Genomic DNA, 14,962 nt, shown 5'->3' on the forward strand with positions numbered 1-14,962 from the left:
CACGTTTCCAGCAGCAGTGCCACCCCATGCTCTTGTGTCCCCATCCCACAGCGTGGGTCACCCTTGTGGGGCTGGGCACCCAGCACCCCATTAAAGGGGTAAGGGAGGCGACCAGCTTGCCCGTGGCTAATGGCCACATGCACCACAGGACAGGGTGCTGAGGGTTAGGGGGAACAGGGTCACAGTGGGGAAGGGGGAATAATGGGGGCAACAGAGGAGCCACCTTCACACAGGGGTCCTGCAGGGACATCTCACACAGGTGGCAGTGGCTTCTGCTGGGAACACGGTGGCAGCACCAGAGCACGGTCCCCAAGGAATGGGGTCAAGCACAGGGGTTGTGGCAAGGTTTTATCCCTCTCAGCCTTCACAAAGGCAGATCCCAGCTCAGGGCTGCACCCCCAGAGGGATCCCCAGCCCCTGGAACACCCTTCTCCCCTCCCCCAGCCAGACCTGCTCCCAGTTATCCACATTAACCCAGAATTCCTTCACATAAGTGTTTATTCAGAGTTAACACTCTCAGACAAACAGGTATTTCCCCTTTCCCCACATACACTTAATAGCATTATTTTAAATATAAATAAACATTTAGTGCTGGGAGCTTGGCAGCTTCACCGACAGCAAAGTGCATCGTGCTGCAAGGTGGGAAATCAACCCTGTCCCTTTTCTTCCTGGGACCATCTTGCACCAGTTTCCCGAGTCCAAATCCAGCAGAGCAGGAGATGAACCCCATCAAAGTGCTGAGACCTGACAGTGTCGAGTCCCTCAGGAGCAGGGACTCATCCTTCAGTGCTGGAACTCAGCAGCCTCTGCTCCAGGCCATCCCTTGGTCCCAGAGCAGAGCCAGGTGAGGGTCCTCTCCCCGCCAGCCCCAAAGGAGAAAAAGTCCAGGAAAACAAGCTACAATTCCTTATTTCAGCATCAGCCCTGCTGGTGAGCAGGACTTCTTCCTAGAGGAGCCCAACAGAGCCAGAGCAGGGGCTCCCCAGCCCGGTGTCAGTGTTGAGGCAGGCAGGAACGTGGGCACAAGCAGCACCACCCAACAAGCCAACAACAACAAGGTAAGAAAGTGGGATTTGGGGCCAGCAGAGTGCAGGGGATCCCAAAGCCTCCCAGGGGCAGTGTTGGTCCCCCAGTGGCTGTTCCTGGTGAGTCACCCCAAGGACTGTCCAGGGAACAGCCGTGGGAAGGAGCAACCTCCACGTCACTCTGCTCCCACACACGGACAAGTGCTTGGGTCCATCCTGCTGGGACAGAGGGCCACCCCCGTGTGACAGCAGCCGGGGCATCCCAGGGCTCTACAAAGCACACCAGGGACTTTTCTTAAAGATATCTGGTGCCACCAGGTGGCTGGGACACAAGTGTCCCCCACAGCCAGTCCCTAGGCAAGGGACGGATCTACGGCTGGACAGCAGGGTGGCACAAGGACGGTGTTTGGCCCCACAGGCACAGGGCAGAGGACACTTCTCTGCAGGCAGGGCAGTGCTTTGGTCCCACCAGGCCCATCTCAGTCCTCCTCCAGCCCCGCCGTGGGGCTCCTCCTCCACATTGCACACAGTGAAGGTCCCTCAGGACCCCAGAGCTACTCATAAATAGGAAACTACAGACTCTACATTGCTTCGTACAGATCAGCTCACACAGCATGGGGCAGGGGAGCCACGGGCACCCCTGGTGTCGGCAGCTGCTGCAGCGAGTCACGGCCGGGGCCGGGCAGGGACGATCCTCCGCTTGGCACTGTAGAAGTCTGAAGGGAAGAAGGAAAGGGTTGGAAAGTGTCTCCAGCCTGCTGGGAGCAGCAGGGCAGGAAGAGGGATGTGTCCCCAGGGAGGCACCCCAAAATCAGCCCAAGGGGGTTGCACCCTAAAGCCCCCACCCAAAGCTGCGGAGAGCAGAGCTGTAAGTCTGCATCAGCTCTCCTCTTTGTCTTGCCTGCATTTCCACTCCAGGCCCTGGCCTTGGAGGATAGGAAGAAACACCTCACTGTGAGGGAGGTGAGACACTGGCACAGGCTGTCCAGGGAGGTTCTGGATGCTCCAACTCTGGAATTGTTCAAAGCCAGGTTGGATAAAGGCTTTGAGCAACCTGGGATAGTGGGAGGTGCCCCTGCCCACGGGACCTTAAAGATGATCTTTAAGGTCCATTCCAACCCCTTAATATTCTGTGATTCTATGATTGGGTCAGGTCTTCGGAACTGAAGGTGATGAATTTGGGGGCATCTTCAGCTACAAAACCCACAAGCCCAATGCCCATCCCCTGCACAGCCCCCAGCAGCCAAAAGGCACCCAGCTGGTCGCCTTTTTCCCTTTGGAAGATGGGCCCTGCTTCCCTAGGAGAGATCCATGGAGGGTGGTTCCCTCCCCATGCCCAAGAGCCAGGCAGGGCTCTGGCACCCAAGTCCCCTCTGTCTGTCCCTGCCATGACATCAATGCCACCAAGCCCCCAGGGAGTGACAGCAACCCCCAGCACTCACCTTTGATCGTGGTCTGCCCACGCTTCAGGCTCTGTGGGGAACCAGCCTTGTAAACCTGCGAGCTCTGCTGAGACTCCTCGGGGCAAATCCTGCCAACACGGTCCTTGGGGGGGACCCTGTGGGCCAAGGAGCTCCTGCTGTCACTGCTGATGACAGCCCTGACCAGGCTGTGAACCTCCTGGGGCGGCTGCTCAGCCACGAGGATCCTCTCCCACTTGAACGGCCCTTCCAAGGGAGTCTCTGTCTCAAAGTCGAAGTTCCAGCGCTGCTGAGCTTCTTCCAGCTGTTGTCTTATCTTGTCCTCAAAGTCATGCTGGAGCTGGTCGTGGTCCACGGGGCCAAAGAGGTTCCTGCAGGCCTTGCTGCTGCATGGGGTCTGCCCAGCCCTGCTCTGGGACAGCGGCATCGTGCTGGCTGGGGGGAAACCAGAGCAAGTTACGGGGGCTGGGATGACAGGAGCAAACACAGGAGAGTGCTGGCTACCAAGGCAAAGCACACGGTAGCCAAGGTGGGACAAGCTGGGCTGGGCTCTGCAGTGAGGCAGCCCAGAGGGGACTGACAGACACATCTGGACTCTGACTTTTGAGATTTTAGCAGAGGCTTGAGCACGGCTGAGGTCAGACACAGCCCAGTGCAACACAGGAGGATGGGGAAGGTGCAGATGTCACCATTCCCTATTCCTCCTCCAGCAGGCAAAGCCCTGCCAGGTCAGAGCATCCAGCACCCCGACACTGCCACGGGCTCCATCCACAGCCCCGCTCCTTCCCACTCCCATGCAGGCAAAGGCAAGTTGGCACACGGGGAGGTGAAGCAACAGGATGTTTTTCTGGCCAGTTTCTTCATCTCAAGAACCCTGACCCGGTGGTAAGAAAACCTTCAAGCAACTGCAAGAACGTGCCACAAGCTTGACCACTTTGCTAACCACCCTCCTTATCTGCAAGGAGCTGTTGGGTAACCAGAAACAAGACCTTGTTTGTTTTTTTTCAAATCGGTGCCAAAAGCCTTGACCTTCCCAGTAAGTGCCAAAGCCTCTCCATCGGAGCAGTCCTTCCCCGGACTGTGTGGGGATAAGGGACCTCTCACTACACCCACACTTATGAGGAACTTCAGCGTAGAATCAGAATTGTTAAGGCTGGAAAATGCCTCCAAGATCAGGTCCAGCTGATAAGAGTCAGCACTGCTCTGGGATTTGAGTTTTCAGAGATAAGGCTTGCCCCTGCTGGGACAGCCACACTCATTAAATCTGCTTAAAAAAGAAAGATTCATAGCTCCCATTGCCCACCTAATCTGGGACACCCAAAGCCAGGCCACAAAAGATCCTCCCCATCCCCCAACTTCCCCAAGGAGCAGATTCTCAGCCTCTGCAGGGAAGATTTCTCCCTAAATTCAGCACCTGCAGCCCCTCTGGGTTGCCTGTGCCGCATTGTCTTCCCCACATTCCACCCCTAGAAGTGTGCAAGAAATGACTGGATGTGGCACTCAGAGCTCTGGTCTAGCTGACAAGGTGAGGATCGGGCCCTGGTTGGACTTGAGGATCTTGGAGGTCTTTTCCAACCTTAATGATTCAATAATCCTATTCCCAGGCATGGCACCAGCACGGTGAGAGTCTCCAGCCCAGGGGCTGGGGGGGCCACATTCTGTCCCTGGGGCGACCCCTGTGGGCACCCTGTGCTCAGACTCAGCATCCCCGAGTAAAAATAGAAATCCAGCTTCCTATCTCCGGGCAGTCTGAGCACACAGACAGGGTGACCTCACTGCCAGGCAAGTCCCAGCATGTCCAGGCAAGCCCGGGCAGGTAGTGGGAGAGGGACACGTTCCGTCAGCCCAACCAGACAGCCCCCAGCCCTCCCCGCCTGCGTCACGTCCCGATGTCCCCATCCTCAGGTCACCGACGCGACTCAGGTGCCACCCTGGAGCCTCGAGATAACACCCTCGCCCTGACTCATGGCTGCGGATTGCCAAAGCCACCAATGAGGGAGGGACCAGGGCCGGGTCATCGTCCCCTCCCATGGGGCTGGTGCCGCTTCCAGCGACCTCTGCCCAGCAAGAGCTTCGAGGCTCCCGGCAGCCGCCCGGGAGCCCCAAGATTTGGGCAAGGAAGTGGCAGGTGCACGGCCGCGTTAAAACCTCTCCCAGCCGAGCTGGGTGATGAGAGCACCCCTGGGAGACACCCAGCAGGGCTCCACAGACACCTGCGACACCCAGGACCAGTCACACCAGTCTGGGGAAGGCTGGGCAAGCAGGAGGGGCTGGGGGCACCCGCATCCGGGAGCGGCTGAAGCCGCTGATCCCGCGCAGAGAACGCCCGGCTCATGACACCGATGGGGCCGGGGGGGCTGGCACGGGGCGGCCGGTCCCCGCCCGGCCCCGCAGGATGCCCAGCGGCGGGACTGCGTCCGCACAGCACCCGGCACGGCACCCCGCACGGCACCCGGCACGGCACCCGGCACCCCGCACCGCCATCGCCGCGGCCACCGGGGGGCGAGCGCGGCCCAGCCCGGGGGCTCCGCATCCCCCCAGGGGGCTCCGGGTGCTCCCGGGGCTCCGCACCGCCAGCCCCGGCACCGCCAGCCCCGGCACCGCCAGCCCCGGCACCGCCAGCCCCGGCACCGGGCGCGATCCCGCTCCCTCCCCGCGCTGGGGACGCGGCCCCAGGCAGAGCCGGCCCCGCTACGGCGCTTCCCCCGCTCCAGGCACCGCGGACCCCGGGGAAACCGGCGCTCGCCCTCCGTCCCTGGCCAGTGAAGGACCGGAGCCCCTGGGCAAGGCCGCCGCCCGACCCCGCCCGCACTCACCGCCGTCTCCCAGCGTCTGTCGGTGCCCGCCGCGTCGCCGCCTTTATACCGGAGGGAGGGGCGGAGCCGGGCGCCGGTCCCGGCGTCGCCCGGGATTTCCCTCCCGCCCTCCCCGGCCGACCTCACTGCATTCGCCCTGGTCTTGCGTGTGCCCCCCCCCAACCCTTTTCTCTCTCATCCCGGTTCCCGGTCCCGGGAATATGCGCGGTGCCAGAGGAGAGCCGGGCATGCCGGGACCATGGGCACCGGGACCCCCTTCCTAGGGAAGGGCGGGGACCTGGATCAGGGGATACCGGGACCCCCTGCCTTGGAGAGTGCAGGGACTCCCCTATAGCAGGAGATGGAGGGACCCCCATCAGGGGATATGGGGAACCCCTTCCTGGGTGGGTGCAGGGACCCAGCATCAGGGACCAGAGGGAAACCTCAGCCAGGAGATACAGGGCCCTCCTTCCATCAGGAAATGCAGGGACCTCACCCTGAGGAGATGCAGAGACCCCCTTCCTAGAGGGGAGCTGGGGACAGGGAGACGCCCCCATTAGGGATACAGGGATCCCCCAATGGATACAGGGGTGCCACATTCCAGCCAGGAGATGCAGGACTTTAGCCATCTCAAAGGGCGTCCTGTCCTAGCCAGGCTGTCCCACCCACCAGGCCACTGTAGGAAGGAGATTTGTGGATTAAGGAAGGGGTGGCTCAGCCCCTCGGGGTGCCAAGCTCAGAGCCATACCAGGATGATGTTCCCCTGGCCCCCTGGTACTGCTCAGCCCATCCTGGGCTGTCGCTGGCCTCTCGAACTGGCTTGTCTTCCCCGGGCCTGGCTCTGCTCCACCAGCTGAACCCCAGCATCCGCTGTGGGTGGAAAAAGTGTTTGGAGTAGGATCTGCTGCTCTGAGTCCTGCAGATGTCCAGGCAGGGATAAGGAGGAGGAACAAGTCTGTGCATGTCCTGCAGGAACCTGCGGCAAGGATTTGAGGGAATCTGTGGTTTAGCTGGAAAAGCCAGCCAAGTCCACAGGCAGGAAAGCCAGGGCAGCTTCTGCTGGGGTTACTCTGTGGGGCTGGAGGGCTCCTGCCCTGAGCCTGGTCGGTTGGTCCATCCCTGCCCTGCGGCAGGAGAAGGGAAGGGATGCTCTCAGAGCCAGCCCAGCTTGGGCACAGTGCCCGTGTCCTGCAGCCCGTCCCAGCCCAGACCTCACAGCACACGGACACAAGCACAACCTGCTCCCATGGGCACAAGGAGGTGACAGCACAATTCCAAGTGACAAAAGCCGTGTTAAAGCGATCCTTTGGGAATGCCAGGTCCCCTCAAAAGCCCCTGGAGGCAACAGGTGCTGGGGTGCTGAGGAGGATCCTTGGTGTGCAGATCACTCCTGCTTTTTCCAGCTGGACCAGCAGCTTCCCACTGGCCAGAGCAGCTGGAAATATGTTTGGGCATGTTTGGCTGAATGCTGCCACATGCTGCAGGAGGGTTTTGCAATCACTCATCCCCACTCTGTGGAGCTGGGCTGTGCCGAGGTGCTGGGATTTGGATCAGTGGTGGCTGCTCAGCCCCTTGGCTGCCTCCAAACAGGCACAGTGGGATGGACAGGAAAGGTAAAAGGAGGACAGGGAATGGGAAATCACCTTAAATTCATGCTACACACTGCTGAAAATCCATCCTGGAAAGCTGCAGTCTGGACCTAAACGCTCCAAAATTCATCTTGCCTTTCCATTTGTAATAGGCAAGGAGAGGAGGGGGCAAGTTGGGACAGGGAAGCTGTCGCTGGATTTTCCACCTGGGAATGATTTCTGCTCGTGGCTGCAAGGAGCAGCCTTCAGAGCCTCACTGCAGAGGTGGCCGCGGCGCTGGCTGGTTGCGGATCATTTCCTTGCCAAGCTCCAGCTCTGCTCCAGCTGCAGGTGTGGGTTTGCTCCCTCTGGATGTGAGGGATGCAATCGGCACCGTCCCAGCCGCAGCACTCTGAGCATACCTCGGGTCATTGCAGCTCCAGCTGCCACCTGGGACTCTGGGATGAAGCAGCGCTTACCAGAGGATGTTCCCTGCTTAAAACAGATCCCTTTTTTCCATAAAAGCTCTCCAGTGCACAGAAAGAAATGGGAACATCAAACCAGCAGCTTTTTGAAGTGGCAGAGGAAGGAGTTTGTGCAACCCAGAGTGGCTCCACAGCCACTGATTCCACGAGTGAGGGATTCAAAAAGGGAGATAACCGACCAGCCTGGCTGCTGGGAACATCCCAGTTACACCAGGGATTCATCCCAGGGCTAGACCAGTGAGAAAATCAATCAGACATAGATTTTCCCTTAGGAAAGTAACTCTGTAATTCTCTCAGTGATTTTTGGTGGGGTGAGGGTTCATTCCCCACACCCTGGGATGGCGGGGGGTGGGGAGAGGGGCGCAGGTTTCTGGCTCTTCCAAACTCCACTCTCGCTTCCCTTCCTCCGGGAGAGGGGAGCTCCGGCCACGCCAGCATCGGAGGAGACCTCAGCCAAGTGGGTTATTGGAAATGGGAAGTGGGGAGAGGGATGGCGTCAGGGTCTGGGTCAGGAAGTGCATGGGCACGTCTGCAGTGGCATTACCAGAGAAAAAAGGGGGGTGGGGAAAGAGTGAATAAGAAGGCCGTACAGGAATTTCAAAAAAATAGAAAATCCCAAAGGTGATTCATGGTGTTTGATCCCACAACACGGAGGAGGAGCAGAAGGAGGAGGGCAGATTCAGGACTGGGGACCAGGATCAGCGCCGAGGGCTGATGGGCTATTTCCTTCTCACCATTTATAGCCACAGTGTGGGATCTGTCACCTCTCCCGTCCCAGGCTCGCCCTCCCCAGGGGTCCCAAACCCCCACCCGGGAGGGGTGTGGTCGTGGGAGAATCCATCTTTATAATTTCCTTGAATAACCCATCCTAATGCCTGGAAGCAGAAGGAATACATTAAACGACTGCATATTTCACAGCCTTCAAAGGAACCTCCTTCCCAGCACCGGGGGCACCCGAACAACTGAGCAGCTCAGCCCTCGGGAGCGTTTCATTCCCAGCGGGTCGCCCCAGGTGGATCCCGCCGAAGCCGAAGGGAGTGGAAGCCTCTGCAGACACGGAAGCAAACACATTAGTCACAGCAGGCAGAGCCGGAGTGTGACTCAGCCCGGCCTCGGCACAGCCAGGGATCCGGCCGGGAACGTGCCCGGGCACAATCGCTTCTGACTCGAGTCTCATCCCTGTCCCGTGTCCTCCTCTGACTCGGGGAGCAGCACCCCCGAAAGCCACGGGGACATGGGTGGGAGTTCCAGCATGGAGCAGGGAACGGCTTGGGTCGGGTGGAGGAATCAGGGTTGGAATGCTCCAGCCTTGGATAGGATGGAGAACGGGGAAATGCGGCTTCATGGAACCGTGTTTACAGGAATAACACAGTGAGGTCCAACCCGTGCTCATAAGGACTGTTTTAAACGCACACAAATTCCTGCGTGTAGGGATTTTATATGGTTTTGAGATTTAGTAGTCAAAGGTCTGCGTGAAGAGGGTTTTTTGAGGTGGGGAAATAATAATCCTGTTAGATCAACCAGCACAGAGGGAAAACCAGCAAAGATTTGGGCAGATGAGCATCCCTCAGGTCTTTCGGGATGGAGATGGCAGAGATCAGGGCACACTTACTTTTCAAGGTGAGATAAACATAAACTCTGCAAAAAGCCAAATTTCTACCCAGGGAAACACCCTGAGAATGGGAGGAACTAACACAGGACCTCTGCCCCAGCACAGAGAGTGGGGATGAGCACACGGGGTTGGGGTTCAGTCCTGCAGAACACAACATCCTACAGCCCAAATGTCCAACCAGGGCTGTGTCCCATTCCATGGGGCACAGGGGTGACTTTTCCCCCTCCTCAAACAGCTGTACTTGCCAGAACGTCCCAGGCAGGTGGAAATTGCTTGACTCAGGGCAGCAGACTGCAGGGACAAAGTCCTGAGTATTCCAGCACTAAAAATCCTCTTCAGCAAGATTCAAATCACCAAGCATTTTTTCTGTGTGGTTTTTTTTTATTATCTCTACTAACAAGCTTTTTTCTTTTAAGTGGGAAACGTGAAGGCTCTTAATGAAACCCTCACGCTCCAGCAGAAGTCTAAATGAACCCAGTGTTCGGCTGGAGGGCGTTTATATCCCAGAGAAGCCTGTTTTCCCATCAGCTCTTTGAAGTGCCCAATTAAGTGATTTTATACTAATAGGATTTTCCCAGGAAAGAAAGACAAGAATGACAAAACGCTGAATGCTTGATTAACTCTGCCCCTAAAAGAACTCGGATCGTGTTAATTGACTGTTCCCCTGCCATATCCAGCCCTTGTTTGCCCCATTTATGAAGGCATTTTGATGAGACACCAGACCCAGCAGAGTGGAAATAGAGTCCCACCAAGCACAAATGGGGGATGAGACAGTCCTAAAACAAGGCCTCTGCTTACTGGAAATATTCCTGGATGCGGGAGCCGGGCTATGAATCGGTCGCTTCATTCGGCCCCTCACTCATTTTCATCCAAGATTGTTTTTAGCCCCATTCATAGTCATTAACGTAATTGCTTCACTGACTTTCCATGAGCAGCTTGGAAGCTTTGTGGGGTTTTTTTGCTGGCAGCAAAGGCCTCATTGTTCGGAGCGCGGCCGGGCGGGCGCAGTACCTGGCTCCAAACCCTGCACCCGGCTGCCCCTTTATTCCCTTGCTGCTCCACCTCATTGCCCACGGCCCCGGAGCGCGGCAGGATGGGGCAGATGCCAGGAGGAGACAGGGACACCCCGCTGGGAACCAGGGCAAGCGGCTCCAGCCTCTTGCAGGGCTTCCTGCAAGGAATAAGGTCCATCCAAAACGTCCACTGGGGGTTATTTTGCAGCCAGCAGTTCCCTGCAGGCATCTCGGCGAGGGGGGGAGGACAGGGATTGCTCCAGGAACTCCAGGACCTTACCCAGCAGGATTCCCCCCGTGGGTGGGAATAAGCAAGTGGAGTGTGGGGCAGGATTGCTCTTGTCCATGTGGCTCACAGCCCTCAGTGCAGCCCAGCCCATGGAAGCTGTCAATGGACGTAACTTCTTCCCAATGCACGGCACGTGTGGCACGGTGCTGCTGCTGAGGGATTTGTTGCTCTCCAAGCCATGGGATGGTTTGAAATCCATTGGGAGCTTGATCTGGCCCTTTATAGCTGTGTGTGAGGAGGAGGTGAGGATGGGGAGCTCTGACTGAGCACTTGCTCATGATGTCACCTCTGAAACAACTCCAATTCCTTGGGGCACCCTCTGCCCAGAGCGCCCAGACACCAGGATGGGGTGTTTCCACTCCCAGATATTGGGAATTTGGGGTTGTCCACACAAACCTGGGCTCCAGGATGCATATGCTGGCCCGCTTGCCCATCCCACCACCCGCTGGCTCAGCGTGTGTCACCATCTCCTGGGATCTCCAGTCACACCTTTCGGGAATGCCCCAGTTGAGCACAGCATCATGATTCACTTTGCCCTTGTGCTGGGGGGCGAGGAGTGGGGCTGGGCGTGGGCAGAGGGAGGGAAGGGACAGAGCCAGGGGCAGGTAGACCCTGAACATGCCATGAAATGGGATCCGCAGGAGGGCAGGACCAGGACCCAGACCACAGACAGACAGAGCCCTGCACGGTGACTCGTGCACAGCCCGGAGCAGAGCAGAGGTAATGGGAGGGGACAGCTGAGATGGCAATAAAGCCAGTGGTGATGATATGGCACCTTGACACCAGGGTAAGGGTCAATTGCACTTTTCCTCCTACATGTCAGTCAGGCACAGCAGGATTTTCGGGAGTGAGGATGGAAGAGCAGCTTTCACCCCACTAGCCCCTGCTGGCCTTGACCCCGAGCTGGGCCATGGGGGTGGACGTGCTCCACACACTAGAGGGGCTCTGTCCAGTTCCACAGAGGTCAAAGTTGGGGAGTTCCAGGTGCCAAAATAAAACCTTTCTGTTTCAGCCACCCTCACTGGTTTCTTGGCCCGGCCTGTGAAAATCCACCTTGCAACAGGGAAAGAAAATTTTCTGGAACTTGGAGCTGTGGTGGGCAGTGCCACAGAGACTGGAAACGGGGTTAAAATGTTCTGTACTTCACCCAGCAGCAGCAATGCTGCACCAAATCCCTTCCCACCTCCGCACAAACCTCGGCTTTGCAGAACACTGAGAGATTTATAGATTATCAATTGTAAATCCACAAAGGGAGCAGGAGGGAGACAAAAGGAGAGGGATGTCTTAAAACTGGGAAGTGCCCATGCCCCTGTGCTGGGCACTGCTAAGGCCACACCTTGAGTACTGTGTTCAGTTTTGGGCCCCTCATGGCAAGAAAGACATTGAGGGGCTGGAGTGTGTCCTGAGAAGGGAATGGAGCTGGGGAATGGTCTGGAGCACCAGGAGCAGCTGAGAGACCTGGGGGGGCTCAGCCTGGAGCAAAGGAGGCTCAGGGGGGACTTTCTCCACAACTCCCTGACGGAAGGGGGGAGCCAGGAGGGGGCTGGGCTCTGCTGCCAGGGAACAGGGACAGGAGGAGAGGGAACGGCCTCAAGCTGCACCAGAGGAAGTTTACATTGGACATTAGCAAAAATTCCTTCACCAGAAGGGTTGTCAAGCACCTGCACAGGCTGTCCGGAGCAGTGGCAGAGTCACCATCCCTGGAAGTACTTCAGAAAAAGTGTGGATGTGGCACCCAGGGACACGGGTTAGTGCTAGACCTGGCAGTGCTTGGGGGAACAGTTGGACTCAATGACCTTAGAGGGCTTTTCCAACCTAAATGATTTCCTGATTCTATGAAACAAGAAACCCTGAAAATATCTATAGATCAAAAAATACCCCACGGGTCCCTGTCAAACATCCCCTGCACAGGGGAACTCCTGACTCCAAATCTGGCGGAGTTTCATCCACGAGTTTCCGAGCGGCACGTGTCAGCCAGGCAGCTGCAAGGACAACTTGGCAGGAGTGGCAGCAAACCACACCTGGAGCTTATCTCTCCAGCTGGGGCAACCTCCTCCCACAAAGTTTATAGTACAACTGCATGAAAAGCTGATCAATCCAGCACCAGGAAAAGCAGCACCCAGTGCAGGAGGTGTAATAACACTGGTGTTAGGCAGAAATCCTTCCCTGCGACGGGGCTGAGGCCCTGGCACAGGTTTGCCCAGAGAAGCTGTGGCTGCCCCAGCCCTGGAAGTGTCCCAGGCCAGGTTGGACAGGGTTTGGAGCACCCTGGGATAGTAGAAGGCATCCCTGCCCATGGCAGGGGGTGGAACAAAGTGAGTTCTAAGGTCCCTCCCAACCCAAAACATCCTGGGATTCTACAAAACACTGACAGCAAACACTTTGTATCAAACACTGACAGCGAGCCCTCCATCAGCAGGGAGGGCTGGGACAGCACCAGGGCTTCCTGCTGAATATTTTTGAATATTCATGTCCTAATATTCATGTTCTAAGCAGCCTCTGCCCACGAGGAGATAACACCTCTCTCACAGCTGGCAGGGGTGATCTTACCAAGTGACAGCCTGGGTGACACAGTGCCCCGCCCTGATACCACTGCTGCACCCCGATAGCACGGTCCCAACAGAGCACTGGGGCTGCCCAGGGGCTGTCACACATGTCAGGCTGTTTTGGGGGTGGCATCAGGCAGTGGCACATCACAACCAGTCTGTGTTGTCCAGCAAAGTGCCCAAGAACAGCAGCATGACTGTAGCAGGATGAATCTCCTCACACTCAGGGAGGCCGTGGAGTGACACAGCTGGAATCGGTGACAGAACCCAGATGGGAAGGACATACACTTCCCCTTCCTGGCTGGGATCACTCCCACAGAAAAACTGACAGCTAAAATGACTTAGAGGACCAAGCAGAAACACCACCCAAATCAATGTGAAGATTTGTTCAAGTTATGTCAGCCACTAAATTATTAAATAATAGCCAAATGAATCACTTGGGAACGAACATAGCGTTCCCCTTGCATCGTCTATTTTATATTTGTCTGGATCCTGTGTTTATTTTAGTCCCCAGCCGTGTTTGTTTGAAGAGCACTAATAGAGGGAAGTCGTGGCTGTGCCCCAGTGAAACTGCAGAAACGAAAGAGCAACCCCAGACAATGACGGTGTTTCGAGGAAGCCAGAACACTTCTCGTGTGAGAGCCTGGGATGCGGCTTCAGCTCCGGCAACCGCTTGACTGACCAACTGCAAAGCACAGCCAAGCAAAAATTGGCTTTATTCTGCCTCTTTCTGGCAGGTTGAGCTGTGAAGCTGGAGGCAGCTGCATTCCAGCAGCAGGGCAGTGGGGACCCGCCTCTTTACGGCAGGGCCCGGCCCTGTGCCATCGCCCCATGCGGGAGCTAAGGTTGAACCGGAGCAACTGGAATTGCACTCCTGCCCGTCAGCTTTTCTGTTTGCAAAAGGGGTTGATGCTCCAGTTTTCTCACTTTTTTTTTCTCTTCCAGCCAAGAGACTCTGCACTACAACAGCACCAGAGCAGGGCGATCCGTGGTGGAGACTGCAGCTCAGTTTTTGGGACAGTATGTCTGGGGCAGGATTTGAACGCGGGTACAGGGACAGGGATTAAAATGCAGCAGAAATAAGTTTGTCCAATGTTCAGCCACTTCGAGGATCTGTATGTCAGGAGACATTGAGGCAGCTCATGGAGATCATGGCATATGAAAGTAAAACTGGAAACTGAAAAGAGGTGATAACAGCAGTAAAAAGCTGCAGAAGCACTCGGGCACTGCTGGGGGAATGGTTGGACTTGAAGTTAGAGGGCTCTTCCAACCTTAGTGATTCCATGATTCTGTTGAGCACAAAACCCTGTAAACATCTACAGGTCAAAAAATACTTCCAGCACTGGGTTCTGCTGACAGACCCCCACCAAAGCAGGAGAGGTTTAGAGACGATCCATGGGCACTGTGTGGTGTCTCTCTGGTTTCTCTGACTTCAAACAAAAGGAAATGCAAAGGCAAAGGATGAAATGCAAGGCCCTTCCATTAGTAACACACCGCAGTTCCCGCTGTGGCTGGAGGACAGAAGAGCAAAGCTCCAGAACCAGACTGGCTTTGGAGGATGAGGGGGGGTAACACAGCACACCTGTTTGTCAAAGAGGATAGAAGTTCTTCTTTCACAGAGCAATGCTTGGGTCTGGACTTTGGCAGGTTTTTTCTGCTCTTAGAGGGAAGGCAAATCAATTTAACAGAGGAGAAACCAGAAATTGCCAGGCTGCCCCACTGAACAGGGATTTGGCATAGGGAAGCAGCAATCCTTCCCGAGGCTCAGCTCTGAAATCAACACTGGGTATGATCCATACTGGCTCCCTTCAGCTTTCTGAACAGGGTCAGCTCTGAAAGAATAATGTACCCTAAAACCTGGTGAATTCGAGTGGAACAGACAAAAACATTTATTTTTCAAGGGATTTTTTTTCCTTGCTTTTCTAACATTAACTGTCAGCAATGCTTTTCTCCCATTTTTGTCATAACTAGCACATGTATGTGGTTACATGACCTGTTAGGACACATCATCCTGCACATGGAGCACTTTAACCAGAAGCACTGTCAAGTGTTTGGGAGGATCACAACTCCTCACCCAAGCACGACCCTGTCTGAAGGCCAGTGGAACAAATCCCAACAAAAGCAAGGGCATCATAAACCTCTCCACTTTCTAAGTGCAAGGCACATTCTTAACATGATCTTTGGTCATAAACAAGGAGCAGCATGTAC

The 14,962-nt window shown here is 56.3% G+C and overlaps 1 protein-coding gene across 1 annotated transcript; it reads right to left on the bottom strand.

Moving 5' to 3' along the window:
• Positions 1 to 480: 480 nt before the first annotated feature.
• CDKN1A (cyclin dependent kinase inhibitor 1A) lies at positions 481 to 5,344 on the bottom strand. Its single transcript, XM_039565316.1, has 3 exons — positions 5,263 to 5,344; positions 2,468 to 2,881; positions 481 to 1,741 (listed from the first exon to the last, which is right to left on the bottom strand). Exons 2-3 carry the CDS (start codon positions 2,871 to 2,873, stop codon positions 1,692 to 1,694), a joined length of 456 nt encoding a protein of 151 aa, XP_039421250.1. The 5' UTR covers positions 2,874 to 2,881; positions 5,263 to 5,344; the 3' UTR covers positions 481 to 1,691.
• Between the last annotated feature and the right edge of the window lie 9,618 nt (positions 5,345 to 14,962).

The sequence above is a fragment of the Corvus cornix genome, chromosome 26, assembly GCF_000738735.6.
Source record: "Corvus cornix cornix isolate S_Up_H32 chromosome 26, ASM73873v5, whole genome shotgun sequence".
NCBI lineage: Eukaryota > Metazoa > Chordata > Aves > Passeriformes > Corvidae > Corvus > Corvus cornix.